At 43.8% G+C, this 15,516-nt stretch overlaps 1 protein-coding gene across 1 annotated transcript; it reads left to right on the forward strand.

Moving 5' to 3' along the window:
• The first annotated feature begins 799 nt into the window (after window positions 1–799).
• Window positions 800–13,497, forward strand: MPHOSPH10 (M-phase phosphoprotein 10). Its single transcript, XM_033167089.1, is given in 18 exon segments — window positions 800–901; window positions 2,848–3,356; window positions 3,359–3,522; window positions 4,271–4,415; window positions 5,195–5,373; window positions 5,891–5,990; window positions 5,993–6,031; window positions 6,826–6,837; window positions 6,840–6,892; window positions 7,664–7,803; window positions 8,753–8,790; window positions 8,793–8,863; window positions 9,983–10,030; window positions 10,032–10,091; window positions 11,109–11,151; window positions 11,154–11,319; window positions 13,280–13,388; window positions 13,391–13,497. Coding segments are annotated over 18 exon segments (2,007 nt in total). The 5' UTR covers window positions 800–818; the 3' UTR covers window positions 13,439–13,497.
• The last annotated feature ends 2,019 nt before the right edge of the window (window positions 13,498–15,516 follow it).

Here is a 15,516-nt window from a genome sequence, read left to right on the forward strand (position 1 = left end):
GAAATCAATGGAGCTTACTCCTGAATAGGCATGCAAGGAGCCAGTGTATCTTATAGGGTTGTTTGTGGGGATTATGTACACCACCTTGAGCTCCATGGAGGAAAGGGGTGTGTGTATTTATCTATCTATATATAGAGAAACAGTTAAGTTTTTATTTTATTTCTCAGCATAAAAATACAAAAGACAAAAGACACGGTAAGAACAAGAAATCAAACCCCTAATTCCGCCTTCCACAAACACATTTAAAACAACTTAGAATGCTAAGAGGATTTATGTTGCCATCTGTTTTCCGCCTATCGCAGATGGCCACCTGGCACGCAGGACCGAGTGGAGAATCCTGCATTTCTGGGGGCTGGACTGTTTGTCCTCTGGGGTCCCTTTCCACTCTACAATGCTATTATGGCCGCATGATTTATGCTTCAAATAATTCAGACACGTCGTCTGTTGTTGTTTTTAAACTGATCATTTTATTGTTTTATTCTCTTTTTAAACCGCGTAGCAATCAAGAGGTGAGTGAAACAGACAGTGTCTCTGCGTGTGTGTGTGTGCCCTCGCCCTGCAACCCTTTTCCTCAGAGAAGAGGCCGCCGCGCCGCCCCGAGCTCTTCCTCTCTCAGCCCCCAAAGGAGGAGGAGGAGGAGGAGGAGGAGCTCAGCCGCCTGGGCCGCCTCTTTCTCCTTCCCCGCACCCGGAACCGTTTCTGCGGTCGACGGAGAGGCGGAACTTTTCTCCGCGGCTCGCTTCGCCGGACGGAGCGCGTGGGCTGAGGGACGCGGCCGAGCCGGGCGGCGCAGAGGAGGCGGCGAGGAAGACGAAGACATGGCGACCCCGGCGGGCGGAAGGCTGGGCGCCTGCTTGGAGAGACTGGGCGCCGCCACGGCCAACCCCGAGCGGTTCCTCAGGTAAAGCGCCCTTCATCGCGTGTGCGCGTGCTCACGTTATGATCATTTTTTTAAAAAACAAAAACGCGTGTCTTAAGCATCCCGAAGCACGCGGGCAAATGAAACCTCCGCTGTGGGCGACACCCGGTGAGAGTCGGCTCAAGAGTAGGCCCCCCTGAGATCCTTGGGACTGAGCTAGTTGATTTCATGGAAACAGAGAATCGTAGGGTTGGAAGGGACCTCCGAGGGTCATCTAGCCCAACCCCTGCGATACTGTCCCTGGGTGGGCTCGAAGCACCAGCCTTCCGGTGAACAGCCAGGCGCTCTGGCCCAGGGCGCCACAGGAAGGCTTCCTCTTGACTTGAGGACGCCTCGCACGGGATATTGCCCTCTCCCTTTGTGTGTGTGGTTATATGCATGATGTAGGTGGTAATTCCAGAGGTGGGGAACCTGTGGTCGTCCAGGCTGTGGGTCGTTGCTGGGCTACAATTCCCTCCATCCCAGATTGTTGGCACTGCTGACTGGGGCAGGGGAGTCCAGCAACTAGTCTTAAGAGCCACCCACTTCACACCAGGAGCAGACTTTGATAATATGGTGCCCTCAGCAAAGACAAAATTTGGTGCCCTCCCAAAAATATTCCTTATTTTCACAACAGAATCCTAATTCATTTTGGTACAGTTGTTTTAAAATGGATCTCAGTGGGTACCCATAAATATAGGTTTTATTATTACAATTACTATTATTGTTGTTATTTTGCACCCCCTTGGCTGAGAGCCCTTTGCATTGGAACCAGCCACATTACCTTAAATCTGGCACTGTTCACACACGCACACAGTTATATGTGTATACAGAGAGAATAGGAGGAGGAGAGAGAATGTTTTTAAAGCATCAAACTTTAGCTGTCAACCCTCCCTGCTGTTTCCCAATGCTATAATAAGGGAATTTCCCGCAAAAAAGGGAAAGGTTGACAGCTATGCATCAAACAGCAGTCCAGGTAACTTTGCTATGGATCTTGGAAGAATACCGTCAGTTACTGTAGCCATGGGGGCTTCCACAGGTGGGGTGTCACCACTATGAAGGCTGACAAGGGACAGTGCCTGTCAGATGGACCATTTAGAAGGGCTTCTTCAGCAGATCTCAAAGCACGGTGTGGTAGATATAGGGAGAAGTGCTCCTTTGAGTTTTGGGGACCCATGTCATTGAAGGCTTTCTGCATTAACCTCAAAACCTTGAGTATGTTTAGCGTATTAGCAAACTGCAGTTTGTTCAAAATTGATGTTGTATGGCCAACTTGGGGTGCATTCTGTACCAGCAGTAATGGTGTATATAAGCACACCAAATTTTATTCCACAGATACTGCTCCTTATGAGGACATGGGTGCAGCTGCTTGCAGTCCAGCCTCCCACTCCCCTGTTGCTGCTCCCTTTCTGGCCACAGGAGTGGAGCTGGCTAGGGCTGGGGCCAGGTTTTTCCCCTCCCACCCCTGCAGCCATGGGTTAATAGACTACAATAGGGGTCAGCAAACTTTTTCAACAGGGGGCCGGTCCACTGTCCCTCAGACCTTGTGGGGGGGGGGGCGGACTATATATTGAAAAATATATATGAATGAATTCCTATGCCCCACAAATAACCCAGAGATGCATTTTAAATAAAAGGACACATTCTACTCATGTAAGAACAAGCTGATTCCCAGACCGTCTGCGGGCCGGATTTAGAAGGCGATTGGGCCAGATCCAGCCTCCAGGCCTTAGTTTGCCTACCCATGGTCTATAATATAGTGTAAATTTGTGTGACTTGATTTATTGTGATGTGTGTTTTTTGTGGTGGTCTGGAACTGAACCTGCAATATCGCTGAGATATGCCTGTATATTCACATACTTTTCCTGTTTCTGCATCTTGATCTGACAAAGACCTAAACTTTGTGACTTTTAAAATGCATGATGTCTTACAACTTGTTTTGACTCCAGCATTCAGGATGGACTTGCGGATGACTTCATCTCTCTAACAAAAACATTATACGATTTCCACAAAATGCTTGGAGCTGATGTTATTTCTGGAAGTCCTTTAAAGGAACTGGTGATAGATAACTTTGATGAAGAACAGATTTGGCAACAGCTAGAACTCCAGAATAATGCAGTTCTAGGCTACTTCAAGAGAGCTGTTGCTAGAGATGTGGAGGGAGAGGAGGATCTATGCCTTCTCCCAGCTTCAGACAAGGATGGTTCTGTCTCAGAAGACAATGAGGATCAGGTGGGTAATGAGGACCAAATGGAAGTAGAGACGGATTTCAACAATGATCATCTTGAAGAGGAAAGTGAGCTTGAAGGAAAGAGAAATTGGCTTGGGGCCATGGAGGACAATGCATTTAGTGATGATGATTCCAATATGGACTTTGACATTGATAAGTTGGAGCAGCAAACCCGAACATCAAAGAGCACTGTGAAAAAAACAGGAGAAAAGTCCATAGTGGATGACAGATTTTCAAACTGGCTGAGATGGAGGCTTGTTTGGATGCAGTGGAGAAAAGACAAATCGGAGAGAAGGGTGATGAAGAAGAAGAAGGAATAAATTATTTTGAGGACATTTTTTCTGAAGATTATGAGAGTGAGGATGAAGAGGAATTTGGAGACTCCAAAACAAAGGTAACTGCATAAAAGGTGTAAAACATCGTATGTTAAAGCTGAACACTCAGAGGGTTTAGTAATGACTTCATAATGCAACTGTCTTTTTTATTAACATGCTCCATGCGTACAAGTAAGGGGTAAGAGCAGGGAAGTAGTGAGGGAGCTGGTGGTTCAGATCAAACCCATTGCTCAGATGTTCAAGTAATAGATCTGTATAAGGAGTCCTATATATCAGAGAACTTCCCATCTTGTATTTATGAAAGGTTACATTCTCACATGCTGCCTGTAACTGTCGGTAAATAACAGGCTAACTATTTGCATTGTGTTCATTAATTGGAAAACAGACTCACATTTGCATTGACTAAGAATGGACTAAATGGAAAATGGCAGCTGAACTTTTCATTAATATAGTTGGAGCAAAGGTTTTACTGAATCCCCGAGAAATCTGAAAGCAGAGTACGAAGAACAGCGATGCATGAGAACATGTTGCTACCATGCAGAATATTCTCAAAGTACTTTTAAACATGGGGTCACTTTGGCCACATCCATGCTTGCAGGTCCTGAAAATAGAATTGATCGTTAATAAAGTATTTTAAGACTTTGGTTCATGCTTCTTCAGGAAAAAACTATAAACTATCCAGTTTATTTAATAAGCATAACTATTTAATATAGCCCCTTTACTCATTATCTTGTTCAAATGTTACGTTGAAACTTCAGGTGCCTCTTTGTAACCTCTTGCTGGTTTCTCTCCTCTTCTTCCCAGCAGATCATCAAAAGTGCTCGTGATCTTAAATATCAGGACTACTTTGATCCTGTGGGTGATTATGAAGACTTCACAAGTGAACACAAGGATAGTGACAGTGACCAGATTGAGGGAAAGGAAGAAGAGGAAGACAATAGATGATGAGTATGTGCTGATATTTTGAGGGCAATGCTAAGCGGACAATAAAATGAAATGAACCAATGCATGTTTACTCAGATGGTTAGTTTCTTGTACAGGTGGATAGCCGGTTGGTCTGCCATAGTCGAAACAAAATAGAAACTTCTTTCCGGTAGCACCTAGAGACCAACTGAGTTTGTTCTTGGTATGAGCTTTTGTGTGCAAGGCACACTTCTATCAGATTTCGTGTGCATGCACACTTCTTCAGATAGTTTCTTTGTACTCAGTGTGGTTTCCTCTCTGGTAAGTGTGCATAGGATTTCATCCCAAAGTTTTTTGGGGAGCAGAGGCTAATCTTCTGTGAGGAGATAAATATTGTTGTGTTTGTCAATACAATAGCATCTTTCCTATCCGGAGAACTATACTGCTTGCAAGTCTGTATGAATAGTAACAGGGTCATCAACATGGTGTCTGGAGATGTACTCATGTAAGGCCTTCCCTGGTTCCCACATGGCCTCTTCTTTTTCACTCTGATTCCCAATTAGGTTTGAAATAAGCCTTCTCTTGTAGCCTGCAGAATAGGCTGCCTGCTGCTCTGTTGTGTGTGTGTGTGTGTGTGTGTGTGTGTGGTGGTCCATTGACAGGTTTTCCGTTTGCAGACGGTGTTCCAGAAAGTTTTGTGAATGGATACTTTCCTCAGGGCACTTTTGTGTGGTGTCCCAGCAGGCTCGTGTGTTTATGAATGAATCAAAAGCCTAATGAAAGTCCTTTAAAGGTCTCATTTTCATGTAATGCTGTTTAACTACAGAGTTGAGGAAATGGATGAAATCAAACAGAAAGGAGGGAATGAAAAAAGCAAAGAACCTTCTAAAAGAGTGACGTTCAGCTTGCCAAATGACAGCGACATAGAAGAGGAGATAGATATGTTCCAGGCAAAGAGAAATAGTTCCGCTGAAACAAAGTCATCCTTTGAGAAAAGACAGGAAAAGGTAAACTTTCTGTTGCATCCCACCAAACCAATGCATTTATCTCATGCCATCTGAAACTAGCATGTCTATAGCAAAAAATAAGAACTTCAAGCATGGAAAACAGAAAAAAGAATGAGGCAGTGTTTGGGATCTTAAGGTAAGTTAACTTAAGGAGGTTTACAGAAGGAACGTTTCATGTTTCTGCTTGCCTCTGGCTCCTGAACGTTGGGGGATGGGGTGCAGGAGACTGATGGGGAAAGGGGGTGGCATCACCCAAAATTGATCTTGGAGCCTAAGATAAGGAAGTTCACAGAATGGAAATTTCTCTTCTTTCCTCTTTCCAACAGCAGCCCCCACCCCTCAATTTGACATTTTTAGGAGGTTCCCTAGTTTTCAAGTGAGTGGGTGGGGGGAAGGTTACAGGTGCTGCAGTGGGAGATGGGGATAGCAACTGTCCTTCTGTGAATGTCATTAAGTAAACGTAAGATTGAAGCCATGGGAAATGAAGTGTCTTAAAGAATTTTTTATTTTTTTGCAGATGAGCGAAACAATTAAATCGCTAGAAAAGGAACTGCTGATGGAAAAGCCTTGGCAGCTGAGAGGTGAAGTGACAGGACAAAAGCGGCCTGAGAACAGCCTTCTGAGGAAATGGTTCTTTTTGACCATGCAGTCAAAATGGGTAAACCTTGTACTTTATAGCAGCGCTTTCACTTAATGTTCCTTATAAGGCAGGGTTCCAGCAGCAGTGGCCCCCTGCATGAAGAGCTGGGAACTATGTTGGGGGTGCTGATGAGCTCTGGGCCAGGAGAAGTCACTGATGTAGAGGCATTGGCACTTTCGTGTGGCAGCTGTGCCATTTCCTTCTGCAATCATGGAGATTCTGGTAACCTTTTATATAGCTGTAGCATGGGGCACCAGCTCTTACAAACAGCGCTTCTGCATGAGTAACGAGTAGCGGCAGACCTTTGTCTTTTTCCTCTTCCTGGAATTTCTATAAGCCCCCAGGCTTATATTTTATGTAGAGATACTGTAATTTTGTAGCCTTAAATAGCTGCAAATTATGAAATCACCTTCTAAGGTGGGCAACCTCTTCCCAGACCCTCTGCTTTCCATCCATGGCATGATGTAGACTTCCTAGAATAGGTCAGGCCATGGCTAAGGGGGGCACTAATTGTGTATGTCTCCCAGTCTGAAGGAGAGACTGATCCTAGTCTATCCCAGGAGCTCCTCTGCATTTGCAGCCAGGGTCATCTCTGGTTACACTGCTGCCCTCAAACAGATGTACCTGTGTGCACCCAGTTCATTATGACCCTTAGATTTGGGTGGTGGTGCTGCTGAATTGATAATGGTTACATGTATTTTCAAGTGGCAGCTGGCAGTAGAGAACGGAGCCTGCTCTTAACCCATAAGGCTATTTACAAATGCATTTCATTAAAAAAATAAATCCTGAGTTTGCTGCTTTTGTATTCTCAGCTCCTGTGATCACAGAGAAACAACTCTGGAGCTTGAAGAGATTATCAAGAGAAGGATAAAAGATCAGGTTAATAGATCTGTTTTCATGTCTTCATTGCTATTTGAGGGAAAAATGGGAAAGGGAACCCAGCAGGATTTTACATTTGCATTAAATATGTACATTGAAAAGGAACAAGAACACAACTAATGTTGCTTAAGCTTTAAACATGCCCTTTCTGTATCCCCACTTCTTGAAGGGTGTGATAAATGCTGTGAGTTCCTTATTGTCTCCCTTACTATTGAATGTATGAAGTCACTGTAGGTGCTATCTCCGACAAAGTGAAGAGTCTGCCATCTGTTTATTATATTGTTATCAATTAGATTGAAGAGGCACCTCTTCAGTATATGATGAAAGCTACATAATGAAGGTTTCAGAGGCAGCTCTGTGGGAAAGGAATTCTGCAGTTTAAGAGGTTGCCACAAAAAAAACCCCTCTCTCACATAATGGGAGTGCAGAGTCTTCACTACTGTGGCTCCCATTTTATGAAATCTCCTCCCCAGAGAAGTCAGTCATTGCTTCATGACTGCCATCAAAAACTTAAAACATTTTTCTTTAAAGAGCCATCCATTTGTAAGATTTAGTATTCTGTGATGTGTAGATTTGCAGCTGTTGAGTACGTAAACATAATGCAATCTCGTTGACTACCCTTCTCTAAAATAAAAGACAGAATAGAAATGTTAAGACAAATGAATGTGAATGGCTAAATTCCTTGTTACCTACAGAAAAGGCTGCTCATGGTTCTGTTCTGTTTTTAATATGGCTGTGGTTTTTGTTTTGTTTTGTTTTGTTTTGTTTTAGGCTTGGGATGATGTCGTTCGTAAAGAAAAACCGAAAGAAAACCCCTATGAATATAAGAAGCGGTTGACTCTGGATCACGAGAAAAGCAAGCTGAGTCTTGCAGAAATTTATGAGCAAGAATATTTGAAACTTAATCAGGTGCCTTTTGAGGGAGATTGTATTGGCTGTTAAGGGTGCTTGAGGGCCCAACTTTATCTGTGGCAGTGGGCAGGTGTAGAAGTAATAAGCTTCCCTTTGACATGGTTTGCATTTTGTGGCTCTTGAGAGCTTCAGCCTTGTTTTCTCTGACCTGAAAGGAGCAGAAGCTTTACGAAAGAAATGGGGAACATGATGTCCTCCAGGTGTTGTGGGACACCAGTTCCCATCAGTCCCAGCTAGCGTGGCCAGGAGTCAGGGAAGATGAGGAGGAGGAGAGTTGCTCTAGGGTGAATTTGCATGTGGCTTCCTTCTCAGCTTCTCAACTCATGACTGCAACTCTACTCTTCCAAGCCTTTCTAAATCAATTGTGTTGTTTTTTTTAATGGGCTTAAGAAATTTTCTGTAATTCACATTTCATGGCAATCCCATTGTTGAAGGATCCTGCACCACAGTGCATCATTTAGGCCCTGCACGATGTTGCCAGGGAGCCATTTTGGTCCTGAGAAATAAGCAGAGGGAAAGGAAGTGCAAGCCATTTTGTGTTTTCTCCTTCCCCCCCCCTTCAATGCTGATTCTATTTGAAATAGTCTCCTGTTTCCTTTGCTGCTGAATTATGCAGATGAAACTTGTAATATCTGTTGTTCTGAAATATAAACCAGGATTTGCAAAACTCACCATTTGGCAATTAGGAATGGTTTTTTTTTGGGGGGGGGGTTAACCCTGGATATTTTGTGAAGTAAGCCCATAAGCATCTGGGTTTAGCCAAGGGCGAGTGAGCCTATAAATTGGTAACTCTTAGGCACCCCAGCAAAGGGGGTGTATTTAAAAGTAAATAAATTAAATTCCCCTTCCTGGCCTCTAAAAGGGCCAAAGATAGCATTTGCTTTCTTTTGAGTGAAAAGTCTTGCTTGGAAGTTGCTCTTGCCTAATCCCACATTGCTCTTAATTCAGAAAAAAAACGGAAGAGGAAGAAAAACCTGAGCATGCAGAATACAGAAAATGATGGACTCACTCTTCCTGAGACTGGATGCCCTGTCTAATTTCCACTTCACACCTAAACCAGTAAGTATGTTAATGCAACTTTGTTTGCAGGATTGTGCATAAGAAGAAACCTTCGTAGAAAAGGTTGAAAACTTTCTGTGCTAGCTGGATGCTGCAGATATTTCCCCTTGTTATTACATGTACATCCTCTTTCCTGCAGGTATCTCAAGTGGCATACATGGTTCTCTCTCTCCCTGTTTTGTCCTAATAACATAGTAACAGTAACAGAGAAGCTATAACAAATAAAAAAGATAGTCTTGGCCATGCCTGTTCGTATTTCTGCTGCACATGTCCATGTCTAAGTGGGTTGTCTTTCTGTCCAGGCTCTTAAACCTCTGTAACAGTATGCTAACTCTGCCATCTTCACATCTAGTTTCCATAGGTTATGGCTTACCCATAAATTCTCAAAACCAAGTTACTGCTTTACATACACTTGCTAGAAAAGTTGCTAGAAAGCTGATTGCAACCGTCAATGTCTAAATTGTGTGTAAACCTCTTTGCATATGAGCAAGAGTCTGTGATTGGTTAGTGTCCATTCCTTGAGATTTTCCAGGCTATATCCATGAATTAAAATAGAAAGCGAACTATTTGGAGTTAATTATTTTGGCTTGTGTATAGTTACTTTTACAAAATTAGACTTGGTGTTATGCCCTCTGCCTTCCTGGATGGTCACTGTAAGAAATTACCCAACCTATTAAGCAACATAGGTTAGGCTAAGAGCCAGTGGCTAGCCCATGAATTTCATGGCTGAATGGGGATTTGAATCCAGGTCCCCAGGCCCTAGTCCAGTCTTCTGACCACTATAACCATTATGAAGTCTAGGGAGCCTTGTCAAATCCATATAGTCCCATTGACCTAAGTGGAACTGAATCGCTTCTACTTAACTCTGGGATATGAGCCTCTTGCCCTGCAAATGTTTTTTCGACTCCCTCACCCTCCAACAACATGGCCAATGCTCAGGGATGTTGGGAATTGTAGTGCACCAACAAGGCCACAACTTCCCCCTCCCTGGATTAATGGAATTGAAGACCAGGCTTTAGGGTTAGGGTTTGTCCCACTGCCAGGTAAGTGTTTGTAAGATTAAAGTAGAAGTCATTTAACACTGTTATCTAACATGCATAGCCTTTCTATTTCCCTTAGCCCGTCCCAGAGGTTAAAATTGTCTCCAATCTCCCAGCAATAACCATGGGAAGAAGTTGCACCAGTGAGTGTTAGTGATGCTGCCCTCCTTGCACCGGAAGAGATCAAGGTAAGGCACTAATTCACAGCTCCCAGTAGCTTTCCACTTGGCGCATCATTTCCTGGGCAGCAGAGTACACTCCATTCTTGTGAACCCACTTTCATTCCAGGGTCTCTGAAATCGGAGGAAACAAATGCAGTTTGATTTGGCTTGGTTTATGCAGGTTTTGCTCAAAATCTGGTGCTTTCTCCCTCTTGTGCTCTTTCAACAGAATCTTAATGTTATTGTTAATATTAGAGACGTGTGACCTGGTTTTTTTTACCTTACCTGAGTGTCCAAAGCAGCTGATAAAAAGCTAACTTACACATTTTATCAAATACAATGAATATAATCAAACAGTGGAGCCAGAGCAGGACAAAATACAACAAACCCACTCACACCCTCATAGTCCACCTGGAAGACAAGGGCAATTTTGTTTTTAAAGCTTTTTCATGGTAGCTGTAGGCAACAAATTGTGCACAGATGAGGAAGGAACTGCTTCTGTTGCCACCTGCATGAGGCTAGCTGCCTAGTTCCCCCTTTTGTCCCTTTCCTGTAGTGTTTGCCTGGCTGTGGTGGAGCTGGTGCCAACTTGGCTGTTGGTGACTTAGCCATTGCTACCCAGGCATTAGTCCATTGAATAAAGTGAGACTGACTTCTGGGTCAACTGCCTGCAGTTTCATTCTGTCCATCAGCAGGCTAGTAAATGTTGTGGGGCTTATTTACAAGGCTGGAGAAAGGGTAAAAGAGCCAGGAGGGAGGGGCCAGGGAAACATACTGGGGACAGAGTAACAAAGTTGACTGCAGTGGTGAAAAAAAGCCCTGGTGTGTACTCAGCCGCCTAATGTTCATAGGCAGAAAGAGAGAGGGGCTGAGCAGTGCCTCTGCTGAAGACCTAAGAGGGGGCTGAAGGGAGTTGCAGGCCAGAGAATCGTGGAGTGGAGTGCCAGCTTGGGGAAAGCTGCAGCCAGATAGCTGTATGCTTGTGTGAAAGAGAGTTTTCTACGTTGCTTTTGGATCCCACTCTCAAGCTGTTCTTATTTTTAGGAGAAGAACAAAGGCGGGGATGTGAAAACAAATGCTGAAAAAACCCCACTGACAAAAAGAGGGAACGGAGGAAAAAGAAGCTTGTGAGCGCCTGAGGCTGAGGAGAGGGAGAAGCGGCAAAAACTCATGAGAAGAATTTGGTGGAGGGGGCTAGACTGAGCAAAAAGGCTTCGGCTGAGAAACTGAAGAAGCTAACCAAGGAAGGCAGAACTCCTTGCTCAAGGTAAGGTTACTAAAGAAGCAGCTGGAGAAATCAATCTATTCTTCCATCTATACTGTAGAAGCAGACTTAGTCCAAGGCCTTTGTGTGGTTCTGCTCCTGAACTTGGGGTGTGTGTGTGTGTGTGTGTTTGCCTAGGCTATCCTGCTTCCCTTCAGATGTTTTGGACTTCAGTCATACAACATGTCTGCAGAGAAGTGGGGTGGGGAGCAAAGGCTGAGGTACCACAACTTGCTTATTAGGCAGACTTGGTTTGCCGGATCAAGTTTGTTGTTTGTTTTTGCTAGAAATGCTGAGATCCACCCAACGGGGCCAGGTGTAAAATAGTGCTTGAGGATGGGTAGGGGTGGAATAGTTGAGAAACAGAGCGCTTCTGAGCACGTGCTTAGCCCAGGTCAGGTATTTGCTTTCAGTACCAAAACTGAGCTGACAATCCTGTCACACAAAAATCCACCCTTGATTCTCTAGACATATACAGTGGTACCTCGGGTTAAGAACTTAATTCGTTCTGGAGGTACATTCTTAACCTGAAACCGTTCTTAACCTGAGGTACCACTTTAGCTAATGGGACCTCCCGCTGCCACTGTGCGATTTCTGTTCTCATCCTGAAGCAAAGTTCTTAACCCGAGGTACTATTTCTGGGTTAGCGGAGTCTGTAACCTGAAGCATCTGTAATCCGTATACACGGGTCTGTATACACACACAACTCAGCAGCCTTTTTTAAAAAAATAAATTAAAAATCATTTTTGTTGTAGCTGATCTGCTCCAAATCACACAGAGATCTTACCAGTAGATCCTGATCTAACCTACCCGTGGTCTGTGCTGCATTTTCTTGCCAGCTGCAGCCACTGAGATGGAGCAGGTGCAGGAAAACACAATTTTAGTCAGATCATTTTCTCCTTCCCACCCCCTCTCAAGAGCCTCCTAGAACAACAGATCAGGGGTTTGTGGTCCCTCTGCCTCCTTCCCCCCCTACACCACAGTAACTTAAAAACTACTCCCTTAGCCTCTTCCAGAGTCTGGTAAATTCCAAGGTTTACCCTGCAATTGAGAAGGCTAAAGGCATAAACGTACACAAATATTATATGCTATTTTCAGCCCCATATGGGGCCCACAGCTCTCAAATGCAGTAAAGCAGTGGTGAAATTAATTTAAACACAAGCAAACAACTTACTGAAAAACAGTATCATCGGCAACTGGAGGTCAGGTAATGCCAAAAGCACATCTAAACCAATCAGTTGTAATTAATTGGCCTAAATGAGGCTCGGGGGGGGTTCTAGTGCTGAGGTGATGAAAAGTGGTGGAGCAGGACCCAGGCAGGCAGGCAGGCAGGCAGGCAGGCAAGCAAGCCGATGCCAGAGAAGGCAGGTCCTTCACTCATCTGGGGGCTGATGTGTTTCTGTTACAAGCATATAATAGTATTCTGAATATGTATCTGAGATGGATTTCTGATAATTCTCTGCACCTTCAGCCCAGTGGAACTGCAAAACAACTTGAACATTGTTTAAATGAAGTATATTATGGCAAACAAACAAACCTGCTTTCTGCTATGCTTTGTTGGTGAAATCATAAGACCTTTTTTAAAGGATAGAGTGATTATGGTGGAGTAACTTGAAGGAATAATTTTTAAAATTCCACTGGGGCTCTCATTGCTCTTAGCCTCGATTATAAAGGGATGCTTTCCTAGTGCTGCATGCTTATCTCTCATTAACATGCATTAAGCATGAGAGTGTAGATAACGCCAAGCCTCCCTTCTGCTTTCTGGATTTATTATGCTGCCAGAAAAAGGGTATTGCATAACATAACAGCTGCTGTTTGCCATTTAGTTATCAATCGGAATACAAATGGGGTCTTTCTCTGATGCATTGTGCTGGAACAATTAAGTGGCTGAAACTGTGGGGCATTATTTTACTTTGCATGTGCATGTTTCCATTTGTTCTGAAATAAATGTTGCTCTGCTACAGGATGATGGCAAAGACAAGGCTTTGAAGTCCTCCCAAGCCTTCTTTTCTCAGCTGCAAGATCAAGTAAAAATGCAAATTAAGGATGCAAAGAAATCCAGAAGAAACCTAAGAAACGAGAACTCTCTGCCCAGAAGCTGAAACTGTAATATATTATGCATGTTGTATTTTATAAATTAAAAACCAGAGTTCTGTTTTTCTAATTTAAGCCTGTTTTTATTCTCTGCCTTGCCTAAAGCTGTTTAAAAGGACAAGTTACATTGAAATAACTTCCATTACTCAAAGCAAGCCCACTTAAAAGGAGGGGGTTGGGGGGGGGGGGGGGGGGGGGGGTAGCCATTGTGCATGGGTACACAGGCACGCTGGTAATTATCAAATGGCGGGCTCCACTGTCCGCAGGCACTTTCAGGTAATCATTATTTTTGCTCATGTACACAGAACGCATCTTTTACCTTTTTTAAAGCCCACCATTTTTTAAGGGGACACTAACTTTGTTGACATGCAACTCCAAATTGTAGTTTCACATTACACGAACAAGCATTTGGGTACTTTAAATACTCCCTCAATTTACAACAAACCATAGTTTGCATTATAGTCAGATGTGTAAGCTATAGTTTGCACTTTCCTTCCATTCTGGAATTGTAAACACATGGAGGAGGGCCAAACCCCTGACATCATTTGCCCTTCTGACTCTACCACCAACATTTTCATGTAGGCAGGAATGTTGAGTAAAGCCCCTACCCACACCTGGCTGCAGATGCTCTATGTGGTCAGGAATCTTGCACAGTCAAGTGCCTTTTCACAGTTTCTGGTTGACACACCGGAGTGCAGGGCCAGCAGGTTTGTACTGCCTCCTGCTTCCATGTGTTGGCTTTGGGATTCATGGACAAGGCATGAAAGACAAATGAGCACTTGCCTACCAGAGAAGAATGGCAAACCAAGCTGATAGACTATGCTGAGATGGCAAAGCTGAATGGAAAACTCAGAAACCAAGAGAATAAAAACTTTATAAAGAATGGGAAAAATTCATAAGTTACCTTGGAGACCACTGTAAGCAGATGGAAACAAGAGCAGGATTTTGATTCACATGTAGTGTATAAATTACTATGGACAATATGGTTTGATATAAAAAATGGAGTATGGATGAATATGCAGTTGTTTAAAATGACCCCACGGAGGGGATGGGGGGAGTCCTGAGATTTGGAGAATCTCTTTATATAGATACACTTTTATTGTTTAGTCGTTTAGTCATGTCCGACTCTTCGTGACTCCATGGACCAGAGCACGCCAGGCACTCCTGTCTTCCACTGCCTCCTGCAGTTTGGTCAGACTCATGTTGGTAGCTTCAAGAACACTGTCCAACCATCTTGTCCTCTGTCGTCCCCTTCTCCTTATGCCCTCCATCTTTCCCAACATCAGGGCCTTTTCCAGGGAATCTTCTCATGAAGTGGCCAAAGTATTAGAGCCTCACCTTCAGGACCTGCCCTTCCAGTGAGCACTCAGGGCTGATTTCCTTCAGAATGGATAGGTTTGATCTTCTTGCAGTCGATGGGACTCTCAAGAGTCTCCTCCAGCACCATAATTCAAAAGCATCAATTCTCCGGCGATCAGCCTTCTTTATGTTCCAGCTCTCACTTCCATACATTACTACTGGGAAAACCATAGCTTTAACTATGGACCTTTGTCGCAAGGTGATTCTCTGCTTTTTAAGATGCTGTCTAGGTTTGTCATTGCTTTTCTCTGAAGGAGCAGGCGTCTTTAATTTTGTGACTGCTGTCACCATCTGCAGTGATCATGGAACCCAAGAAAGTAAAAGCTCTCAGTGCCTCCATTTCTTCCCCTTCTATTTGCCAGGAGGTGATGGGACCAGTGGCCACGATCTTAGTTTTTTTAATGTTGAGCTTCAGATCATATTTTGCGCTCTCCTATTCATCTCATTAAAAGGTTCTTTAATTCTCTCTCACTTTCTGCCATCAAGGTTGTGTCATCAGCATATCTGAGGTGTTGATATTTCTTCCAGCAATCTTAATTCCGGTTTGGGATTCATCCAGTCCAGCCTTTCGCATGATGAATTCTGCATATAAGTTAAATAAGCAGGGAGACAATACAGCCTTGTCGTACTCCTTTCCCAATTTTGAACCAATCAGTTGTTCCATATCCAGTTCTAACTGTAGCTTCTTGTCCCACATAGAGATTTCTCAGGAGACAGATGAGGTGATCTGGCACT

This window comes from Lacerta agilis, chromosome 13 (assembly GCF_009819535.1).
Source record: "Lacerta agilis isolate rLacAgi1 chromosome 13, rLacAgi1.pri, whole genome shotgun sequence".
Classification (NCBI taxonomy): domain Eukaryota; kingdom Metazoa; phylum Chordata; class Lepidosauria; order Squamata; family Lacertidae; genus Lacerta; species Lacerta agilis.